This window comes from Patella vulgata, chromosome 1, assembly GCF_932274485.2.
Source record: "Patella vulgata chromosome 1, xgPatVulg1.2, whole genome shotgun sequence".
Classification (NCBI taxonomy): domain Eukaryota; kingdom Metazoa; phylum Mollusca; class Gastropoda; family Patellidae; genus Patella; species Patella vulgata.
In genome coordinates, this window is record NC_065879.2 from 3,209,275 (window position 1) to 3,221,502 (window position 12,228).

The 12,228-nt window shown below is 36.0% G+C and overlaps 1 protein-coding gene across 3 annotated transcripts in view; it reads left to right on the plus strand.

Moving 5' to 3' along the window:
- Positions 1–12,228, plus strand: part of LOC126827745 (mesenchyme-specific cell surface glycoprotein) — a 60,850-nt gene that overhangs the window by 24,884 nt on the left and 23,738 nt on the right. Inside the window, exons 1-2 of one of the 3 annotated variants that reach the window (XM_050557286.2) lie at positions 6,045–6,294; positions 10,436–10,651. The exons of the other annotated variants lie outside the window; for them this stretch is intronic. Of the exons in view, the coding sequence (XP_050413243.1) occupies positions 10,456–10,651 (196 nt within the window). The 5' untranslated portion in view covers positions 6,045–6,294; positions 10,436–10,455. Of the gene's footprint in view, positions 1–6,044; positions 6,295–10,435; positions 10,652–12,228 lie in introns of those variants that run through there. 3 annotated transcript variants of the gene reach the window in all.

Here is a 12,228-nt window from a genome sequence, read left to right on the forward strand (position 1 = left end):
AGCACCACCCGGACTCATGTAGACGGAAAAGACGGGCATATTCCATACAGTGTGCTATGAGGTAAATTCCAACTGCATGCCAATGTTTTTCGTGCCAACGTTTTTTGTCCCATCAAGACGACTAGACGATATTCCTTGTCGGACCCTTGAACGTGAACAGTGATTCACTACCTTGCTCGTTGAATCTGAAGAAAATGTATCTGATTTTGTCCTAGGTCTCGTACACTTGGCAGTTAACGTAAGATGATGACAAATTCATCCGAGGGATCATTGTTTTACCGATATTGATAGTCAGGATGCGCAATTCGCATTTTTCGCTAAAATATCAATTTTATGTGTGGTTTAATGGTCGAGAATGAGACAGTCCAGAGTTACGCAATGCCTTAAGTTCGAGACCATTAAACAACTTAAAATACAGATACTCACACGTGCTTTGCAATGAAGTACGTCACACGAGTCCAAAATTTCAACTAGTATAAATAATGTTCACTTGGCCCATTGCCCGTACCATTATTTGGTATTTAACATTTACTAAAAAAAAATTAAATGAAATGGGTTTTAACGTCCTACCGTTCTGCACCACTAACAAGGGGGAACCACGTTGGAAAATCCCAATGAACTTTCTCGGCCAATGCAGGGATCGAACACGTGACCTCCAGGCTAGCGAGCCAGCGCCTTGCCCACTTAGCCACCGTGGCTCCAAAATTAAAAACAAACAAAAACAATATCATAAAGCATTTATATGTAACTAACTCTTAGAATGATCAGCATGTCTAGATCTACATCATACTCCTCGCAGTGTTTCGTTTGATTGGACCTAATCCCACTCAAACACTGCTGTAATGAAAGCAAATTTCTGTTCCAAATTATGACTGGTCAATAGTCCAATTAACAACTAATACTTAACTGCGTAAAAATATCATTGCGCTTTAAACAGAGCTCCAAATATGTTTACATAACGTTACGTCATGACTCACAAAATCTATTACGACCAATTAACCAGTACATAGCAGAATATTTCAGAAAAACGAATTGCGTGACAAACGATGCTATCAAAAATGGCTACAATGTAAACAATACTGTTTGGAGACGAACAATACTTTTATCGTTTTTAATACCTTAAACCACTGTCCAAAGTTTTAGGGAAGACCGCATATTAAACGAAGGGCTGTCATGTTGCTGTACTTGGGATAGATTTGATTGAACAAGAAGAATAGATACACTCCCTCAAAAGCTCAAGTATCAGAAGTCAATCCAACAACGGCCAGAGCTGGATTTCTCGGACCATTGCTTCAGGAATATGGATCTACACCTATAAGAATATAATGATTTATTAATCAATTGGGGTTGGTTTAATGGTATAAAAGACAGACGATAATTTGGATAGCATAATTATCTCAATGTATAACAGGTAAAACATTTTTATCGTGTATGTAATAATTTGCAGTGAAGACTTAATGAATGGATAAGCGAAATGGGCTTTAACGTCCCACTATTATGCACCATTCAAGCGGTTAGTAGTAAATGATAAGGCCAGCTCAATTTTCGTCATCGATCACGAGATGTAAACAGGGCTAGCGCTAATCCCAACCCTAGCCCCAATGCTTATAAACCCTAACCATCTCAGCGACCTTGAAAAGAATTGAGCTGGCCTTAAAGGGCAAATCCCGATAATATTTTGGAGAATAAAACTGCTACATTTTGTGTTAAAAGCCCTTGACATCCTCTACCCCAGGGCCGAGCAACTAACTCAATATACGTGATATGTTTTCAAACAATTTAAACCAGTCAGTCCTCATCTGGAAATGGAGACCGGTGTCCAAAGCTGTATTATGCGATGTTTGGATAAAACCAGACTTTTATTTTATAAAAATAATGTGTAGATGAAATTTACCTTTCGTTATCAAGTACAGCACATGGGTTATTTACTGTATAGACCTCTAAAGGAACGGGAATAGATTATCCGGTCACCCAACGAAAAAATTCACCCGAAATCTGAAAAAGGTTACGTGTCCGGATAAGCATTTTTGACGTTCACGTCCAAACGACTCAATATTTTGAGCTGAAATTTTGAGACAAGTTAAATACACCATTCCTCTATATTTTGGCGCTCAAATTTCATATGTACTCGGATTTTTATTTTTGAGACTCTGTTCAAATCGGGATAGTCCCTTTAACAAATAGATTTAGCCCCATTCGGGCTTATAATGACGAAAAGTGAAAGTATACGCAACTATTTTTTCTAACCGCTCAAGCGAGGATAATATCTTTGTATATTGATATGTACATCTTTTTAGCTGTAAGCTTCGAGAACTTACTGACACGTGGGTCTATTGAGCGTGTATGCTTTTAACTACGATTGGAAACCTTTCACTTACCCTTAGAAAATCCTTCTATTTGCTCAGGACATTTTTATAACACAATAACACTGAATTAATCAAAAGACTTCAACATTTTCTTAAATAAAGTTAATTAACTAAGTTAAATAGCGAGTTTTCGGATCAAGGATAGCTCTGACACTTGAAGTTTCTAGGTCTATTTATATGCAAGTCTCGGGTACGTTTTTATTTTATGATTTGGTCTTGATTTTAAGGAAATTCGACAATGAACAAGAGACTACCATTGTTCTCAGAAAAGGTGTAGTGGTCATCGCGTAAGTACAGTGAGAGAGAGAGAGATAAGAGAGAGAGAGAGACAGAGACAGAGACAGACAGAGGGGGAAATGGGGTTTAACGTCCACTCGACACAAACCAGGTTATTTCGGGACTACCATATGCTTCAATTTTATTTCAATAATTCGCTTGCGCTTAGGGGTCTTTAGCGATGGGGGGGGGGGGGGGGCGGGGGAATCGGAGAAAACCCACGAGGTTGGACAGGCGATACTACTCCTGGTCACGTACAACCGTGGATTCGAAACCACGCCAGTTGACTCAATGACAGACCTGATGATACAGCGCGCACGTGCTAACCATTCGGCCATCCAACCCCCAATTAATTACTCAACACTACTCCAGCTACCCATGTTGTCCCGCTTCGTGATACTACTTTGTCATGGATACACCAAATATTTTAGAACGTTTCCCTGGAAAGGTTTACGTAATACTGCACTAAGGTCAATGATTGTATGATTGGGAGCACGCAATTTAATATTATTATGTAAAGTATCTCTTCAGATTGTGTATGTTGTAAACGTATCCGTGACGACTTTAAGTGGATGTGCACATATAGACATATCAGTACTTTCCCAATTTGCGACCTACATTGTTAAATTGCACAATGTAATTTATGAAATAGCAGAAAATTATTATTAAAATAGATTAAAACAATACTGTTCTCGCGACATACCACAACGTTGTAGTCTAAACATTGCGCAAACATATTGACCACGATCTGTCTATAGTTTTTTAAAATTGCTTAATGCGACCTGTATTATTAAAATCTCCTACATTGTTAATATTGCGCGATGCTACCGACATAAAACTTGGATTTGGAATAATATGTATTTGGTATAATTTAAACTATAATGTTGTAGTCAAAATACTGCGGAAACCTCTTCATCTAGGGCTGTCTATAGTCTTAAAATTTCCAAATGCGACCTGGCCCGATGCGACCTGAATTGTTAAATTGTCCTACATTGTGAAAATTGACCAATGCAAACGATATAAAACCTGGAATGGAAATAGTCTGTTATGTTCTATTAAAAATCTAACAATTGATCTCTTAATATGTGCAGGGGGGTTGGATGGCTGAATGGTTAGCGTGCGCGCGCTGTATCATAAATTCTGTCATTAAGTCGACTGGCGTGGTTTCGAATCCCCGGTTGCACGTGGCAAGGAGTAGGGTCGCCTGTCCAACCTCGTGGGTTTTCTCCGGGTCCTCCGGTTTCCTCCCACTGCTAAAGACCCCTACGCGCAAGCGAATTATGTAAATAAAATTAAACCATATGTTAGTCCCGAAATGACCTAGTTTGTGTCGAGTGGACGTTAAGCCCCATTTCTCTCTCTCTCTCTTAATATGTGCTAGACGTAAACAATTAAACATACATTATGCAAGAGTTAAATATGCCTATTGCAGGTCTTTCTTTAGGCCTGAAATATTAGCTAAATTATTAATTAGACATTAATTAACTTATCCAGACAATAGATCAGACGATATTAAGTGGATTGAAATATATTTAAAAAAAAAATAATTAAACGTTAAAATGGATAATCGAGACTTTGTTTTTTTTATCGTACCGTCTTTAGTAATGATAATCGAGACTTTGTTTTTAATCGAACCGACTTTCTTGCTAACCACAATATTGTAAAAGAATTTTGGTCCTGAATAGCACATTCTTGTAAAAAATGGGCTGTAAAACCAAACAAATGAATATTTTTATTCTGCAAGTTTATCATTAAATAATGCACAAAATTTTACAGCTTAAAACAGCGGTTGAATGTATTATCTCGAGCGGTCGACTTAATTATCTCGAGCGCTCGACTTAGTATCTCGAGCGCTAGAGATAATACAATCGAACACGTCTCAACCATAAATCTCTACAAAATCCTCTAAAGATGACATATACAAGCAAGTGTTGGGTAAAATCTTTTCTTGTGGTATTTGCTGGTCTTGATTTCTTAAAGGGCGTATGGCTCTATTTTTTGGAATCTTGAAATAGATAAAAATGGTTCTAAAAACACACATTAATGTAATATGAATGTATGTAAAGTGATTCATATTCAAGTTTTGAGAAAATAAATATTGTAATTTCTAATCAATTTATGTTCGGTGAAATACGTGAACAGTTCAAATTGAACGGCAGTCGTTTACGTCTGCTCAGTGCATTCTACACGTTTTTTAAATTGTTATTTTGTCTTTTGTGAATCAGTCTTTACTAATTACTATCACATTGTGTTGTATTATATGTCTTTATTTGTTCATTACTAAATGGCACCCAAAACCATCGAGTACACGACTCGTGTACGTGTAGTGATTATAAAATGTTAATTGTGTCATTAATATTGGATATTATAGGATCCTGTAGTTTCACGGCAAGATAACAACATCAATATTGATTGAAATTGATCAATATTGAATTCTTATTCGAGTTGTTAATTTCAAATATTATGGACAATATTGAGTTAGGGACTTAGCTCCTTTAAACATACATTATATAAAAATAAATCTGTCTATTGTGGGTCTTTTTTTAGGCCTTAAATGTTATATCAACTATTAATTAGACATTTATTAACATGACAAGACCATAATCAACTCTCGATGCCCTCTGATGGGTCCGTTTTTCATGAGACTTGAATCCGATTTGCAGTTCAACGGCCGTTGATGATTAACCGTAAAATAGATAAACAAGACTTCGTTTATTATGGTAAAGAGGTAACATTGACAATCGATGCTACTGTGTTATTAAAATGAGTATTTTTCGGCTCAGAGAGAAGTAATTTTCAGCATATTCCCGTAACATTATCTATTTTTAAACTATTATAGTGAGAACTGTCAGCTCTTTACCTAATCTCCCATATTGTATCTTTAAATAAACAACTGTACATACATATGCATAACTTTATTTGCGCTGTAATTGAATATGACGAGAGCCTTGTTCGAAACCCAAACAAATACGTCCCAATAATTAAAAATATACCTGAGATAATTCGACCCACCAAATTGTTAAAAAAAAAACCAAAGATTTATTGAACCGTGTTCAGCATCGATTGTAACTTCACAGAGTTATCACCATCTCTCGGTAAAAGTTTCTTAAGGATCGAGATGTGTCATTGTACAGCAAAGATTGCATAATACTTGTCGACTTACATGTATCGTTGCATATACGTCCTTTTGATCTACATTCCTCTAGTGGCGATCGATTGTATTCATTGCATTTATGCTTTGTTAATCCATACAATTGCAAAGAGACGTCCGTAGTTGCGTAACAAATATTTCTGAAAGGAAAGGGAGGAGTGTACAACTATTTTGATGATTTTTTCGTGCTGGGACGAAGCTGGAGCTTCTTGATGAGGTTTAGCGGGAGTTTTATACGAAATAAACTAAATTATGCACACCAACGCCCACATCAAGCAACAACAGTCGTAACGTACGTGTACTTTGGACTATATGCAACAATAAACTATTTAAATAATAATGAGCCGTTGCCGAGTTTCCACTGTTTTCAGTGGATAATTCGGTCAATTTTGAAATCATTTATGAGTCATCTGCATTTGAAAAGTATAAAAGACACGAGTTAATCAGTGGCATCGTGGGTTTTTTTTATTTGGATCATACAACTATCTCACACTATAACAGGTAAGACATTGTTTAAATTGGGAATATTACTTTTGCACTGAAAACTCCTGGCTGGAACCAGTGGTCATTAGAGAGTCATAGGTCACGTGAATAGTTGCTGCTCTCACAAGAACAAACGTACGGTCTTATTCCCCTGTCAGACCGGGGTTGCGTCCTTACTGCGCTGCTACGGCGACGGAAATGGTCTCAGGGGGCGTCAAGATCGCGATAAGCGTGGTAAAAGCTTGGTGGAAACCATAGGCGCATGAGCTGGGGGGCGGCGGCCGACCCCCATTTTGGGCACCAAATACTGGGAAAATTTGGGCACACAATTTTAATATTGTGTTCTTGAATGTGTCCAATTTAACAGCGAATTTATTATTATTATGTAACATACTAAGAACCTTACTACATTTTTTGGGCATCAACCACCACCGTCCCCCCAGTCAAAAATTTCCCCGTACGCCTATGGTGGAAACGCCAGAAATTGTGCTGTTGTCTCCATAATCGTCAATGATTGCCGAGTTTGTTTTGAGTATGTTCAAAACTGAGAAGTTTTTTGTAATTTTGGGGGGCATTTTCTCGCGTTGTTGCCGGCGACCTCGTGCATTTTCTGGTCGCCGTACGGTCGCAGCAGCACAGTAAAAACGCCACCCTGGTCTGACGGGGACATTATCAAGCTATTCACGCGGTCTTGGGAGTAGTGATTTCGGACGTTTTACAAGGACCCAGGGTAGCATATTTTAATGTAGGCACATGTAAAATGTGTTTTATTTCTTTTATTATTTCAAAACTAAATTTATACAGTTCCAAATCAACATTCGTATTACCAGAAGGGTAGATGGCATCTGCAGCAAAATTTTATAAAACGACATATCAGAACAAATGCTTGCTTAGAAGGATTCTGCAATAATGAAGAATGATGGCGTTTGTAAACATCCATACAACCGTATGTGATGAATATGTACATAGAATTATATTTTATGTAAATATTTGAAAATTGGGCGTCAATGTGCGTAGATTAAAGGAGCTAAATCGCTAATATCTGGGACATAGAAATTGACACAAATGTAATATGAATGTATATAAACTGATTTACATTCAATCCTTTCAGTTTGTACTATAATTACTATAGTTACGCTAGAAGTCTCAATTGAATGGTAATTTCTAGTGTCTGGCTATTCCAGTTTACATAGGAAGTATTTTTTGCGCATGCTCTCCAGATAAGAATATGGCATCACCCAATTACGTAGACGTCATTGGCATCACCGTTTTGCAAGACTTGTGGAATATATCTAACCTCGTTCGTCGAGTCCCTTGTTACAAATGGCGCTGAAACGCATTATGGTACGCGATTCATGTACCAATGGTAAAATGTTTATTTTGTCCTAAATATTGGATACCAGAAACCCATCTTTTCCCGGTAAGATCACAACATCAATGTTGATTTAAATTGACATATAATTATAAATCGTGTTTTCAATGTGGAAGACTTTGAATGATATTCAGTTAGAGACTTAGCTACTTTAAATAAAACTGACACATGAGAAGCAGTTTGAATGATAAAATGAGCTATAATAAATATCCTATAATAGGAGTTTATAATAATGTCGAGTAAAACATAATAAGGTCTTCACTATAACAAATACAGATGTATATTACTGATATATAAATGATATCTTTTTTAATCTATCAAACAAATACAGATAAGTTTAGTGAGCTTAAACTGGGTAAGGGTAACATAGAGAGAAATGGGGTTTAAGGTCCACTCGACACAAACTTTAGCCCAGTATACGAGCAGAACAGTAGGACGTTAAACCCCATTTCATTTCATTTCATTTCGACACAAACTAGGTCATTTCGTTCGAGCCAAAATTTCCCTCATAACACACTGTATGGCGTATGCCCACCTTCATTCGCCCAGTTCGGAGCAGAGCAGTAGGACGTTAAGCCCCATTTCATTTCATTTCATTTCATTTGTTCATAGATCGGGTGTTTTATGCAAAACCACAGACAATGTGATTAAAATTAGATCTTGATTTCGTTTCTTTTCGGTTTTTATATCTAATATCTTTTATCGGTTTTAAAGTTCACCGTAGTTTGACAGTCATCACCAACAAGAAAATGAAATAGAAACGAACGGAAACTAAGGTATAGCTTTCTTCGTCGGACAAAAAGATTAAAATAATCATTTAAAGATTATTCAACACGGACACCTGCCTTTTCATTTATTCTATTAACCGGTTTGCATACAGGTAACATATATTCGGGTCACCGTACTCGTGATATAAGGTATAACAACAACGGTCTAAATTATAACTTCCTCCGTCATTACTCATTTGTACAAAAACAAGTATTTTTGTAATGACAGAAACACACTATCTGCTCTTGTTGATTTATATGAACTACCGAGGAAATAGCTAATTGTACGAATCGCAACGTTGGTTTCACTTAAAGGGTCAATGTCGATAATATTTTGCAAAAATAAAACGGCTTAAATTTGGGTTAAAAGCCTTACAATCCTCTACCTAAGGGCCCAGCAACTAACTCAATATACGTGATACGTTTTCAAACAACTTAAACTCGTCAGTCTTCATCTGGAAATGGAGACCGATGTCCTAAGCTGTATTATATGGTGTCTGGATAAAACCAGACTTTTATTGCATAAAAATAACGTGTAGGTGAAATTTATATTTTGTTATCAAGTACAGCACACTGCTCATACACTATGTAGACCTCTAAAAGAATGGCAATTGATTTTCAGGTCACTCAAAGAAAAGACTGGCCCAAATCTTAAAAGGATTACGTGATTTTGACGTTCACGTCAACGACTCAATATTTTGAGCTGAAATTTTGAGACAAGGCAAATACATCATTCCTCTATATTTTGGCGCTTAACTTTCATACGTGCACATACTTTTATTTTTGAGACTCGGTTCAAATCGGGATAGCCTCTTTAAATGCAATGGGTCAACGAACAGTATTGCCTTTTTTTAAAATTCTGATGATTTAGATCAGGCATTTGAATAATGTATATCACATAAATATAAAATCTGTAACGGATGAAACCAACCCCGTTTTGCCAAGGGCACACCTTGGAACACATGAAAAAATAGCGGCACACCCGGCTAAATATATATGAAAAATATATGAATATTGCAAAATAAAAACACGGTAAGTCATAGACGGAATACAACCGTAGACACAGACTATTCATAGACGCATAGAAAAACACAGCCATGAACTTACTTCATTGTAGTATTTCGAATTTCATCAGTCAAATAGCTGGCTTCTTTAGTGAGAAATTTTCTTAGAATGCCGTTCAAACTTTCGCGACACACTTGTTGAGAATCACTGGTCAATTCTTTGGAATCTTAAAATAGACTAAAGTGTGTTTAAAAGCATTAAACATACATTATGAGGTCACATTAATAATGACGTCATTGTATTAATCATATTATTAAACATACATTATGCAAGAGCTAAATCTGCCTATTGCAGGTCTTTCTTTAGGCCTGAAATGTTATCTAAATTATTAGTTAGACATTAATTAACTTATCCAGACCATAATCAACTCTCGATGTCATCGCTAGCATGCGATGTTTGTTGGATTAGGTTCCGATTTGCTGTTTGACTTCCATTCATAATTTAATCATGAAATGGATAATCGAGACTATGTTTGTTATCGTACCGACTTTAGTAATGATGATCGAGGCTAGACCGAATATTCAATCGCTAAAATCTCGGTTCAGAGTGGCTCAATTTGACTGAAATTTTCAGCAAATTCCCTTTCCATTATCTAGTTTTTAACAATTATAGTGAGAACTGCCATAATGTATCTTTAAGTGAATGTGCTGAAAATTTCAGTCAAATTGCGCCACTTTGAGCCGAGATATTAGAGTTTCAATTTTAGGCCTAGCCTCGATCATCATTACTAAAGTCGGTACGATAAAAAAAACATAGTCTCGATTACCCAATTTTGGATTAAATCATAATGATCGTTGAACAGCACATCGGATTCAAATCCAGTTAATAAATGTCTAATTAATAGTTTGTATAACATTTCAAGCCTAAAGAAAGACCTGCAATAGCCAGATTTAGCTCTTGTATAATGCATGTTTAATAGATGAGCAATGACATAAACACACTTATTTTTTTTCAGTACCCCTTAATTCGACTACCATGAAGTTCCTGATTGCACCACTCTTGTGCGCAAGTTTGTTTCTGTGTTCATCTGGATTGAATATTTCGTTGAGCGAGGTTTCAACTCTGTACATACCATCCTATGATTCCACAGATAACGCTGTCTATCAATTCGGACAGGGGACAGTTGAACAAATAGCTTATGATCCTAAAGATAAAATAGTTTACGCTGTTGGTGAGTATATCAGTCGGATAGTTATTCTCATTTGACGGAAAAAAACGAGACGTACACCTTAAAGGGCCAATCCCGATTATATGTTTGAGTATAAATCTGCTTAATTTTGTGTTACAAGTTCATCAAATCCTCTACCTTAGGGCCGAACAACTAACCCAATATACGTGGTACGTTTTCAAACAAGTTAAACCCGTCGGTCTTCATCTGAAAATGGAGATCGGTGTCCCAAGCTGTATTATACGGTGTCTGGATAAAACCAGAATTTTATTTTATAAAAAATAACGTGTAGGTGAAATTTGCCTTTAGTTATCAAGTACAGCACATGGGTCATGCACTATGTAGACCTCCAAAGGAACGGCAATAGATTATCAGATCACCCAACGAAAAGAATTGACCCGAAATCTTAAAAAGATTACGTGACCGGATAAGCGTTTTTTACGTTCACGTCCAAGCGACTCAATATGTTGAGCTGAAATATTGAGACAAGGTAAATACACCATTCCTCTATATTTTGGCGCTTAAAGTTCTTAGGTACCCTCACTTTTATTTCGGAGACTTTTAAAATCGGGATGGTCCCTTGGAATCTGACTTCATGTTTGTCTCAAAATGAAATAATCAAAGACTTGTGTTTTGAGACGTTAAAACCTGGAGCACGATATCCAGCTAATGCTAGGTTCCCATTATCGTGCGATGTTTAGTTTAGTTTAAACATATTTTATTGACAAATATCAAAAGGATTGAGCACAAGTTTCAAAAACATAGAGAAGCCCTTTCCATACATAGAAATGATAGACATTATTTAATACTAACAAGATTTCGAAATAGTATATACAATAATAAATAATTTATAAGTAATATAAGTAAAGTCAGATGAATTATATCTCAAAGCTCTATATAAAATAAGTGAAGAGGTGATAAAGAGAATATAAAATTATATTTAAAACATTGAAAAATAAAGTTTAATAAATGGGATATAAATGAACTGATGCATGTATAAAATGATAAAAAGAAATAATAAAAAAAAAAAAAAAAAAAAAAAAAAAAAAGTTATCCACCAAAAAAGCTAAAGCTAATAATTTATTCTAAGATGTAACTACTAACAATAACTTTTATTTAAATTTATCCAGTTATCCACCAAAAAAGCTAAAGCTAATAATTTATTCTAAGATGTAACTACTAACAATAACTTTTATTTAAATTTAAATCGTTTTGAAAGTTTGATATATTTGTGAACTTCAAGGAAAAGGTTTGTATTCATCTCAATTGACAATTCTGAATTGCCGCACAATAGGATATCTATATTAATAGGATATCGTGCGATGTGTTACAATAGGATTGTCCCTGTTGAGTCCACGATCTGGTACGTAAAGATACTTTCGGATACGTTTCGATACGATGAAAACGATTGCTACGACTGACCTCAATATATGATAAGACCTGATAGGATCACCACGATAACTCCACGATTAAAATCGTAGCACGATTCGTGATAATGTGAACCTAGCATTAACAACCAAAGAGAGAGAGAGAGAGGAGAGAGAGAGAGAGAGAGAGAGAGAGAGAGAGAGAGAGGGTGG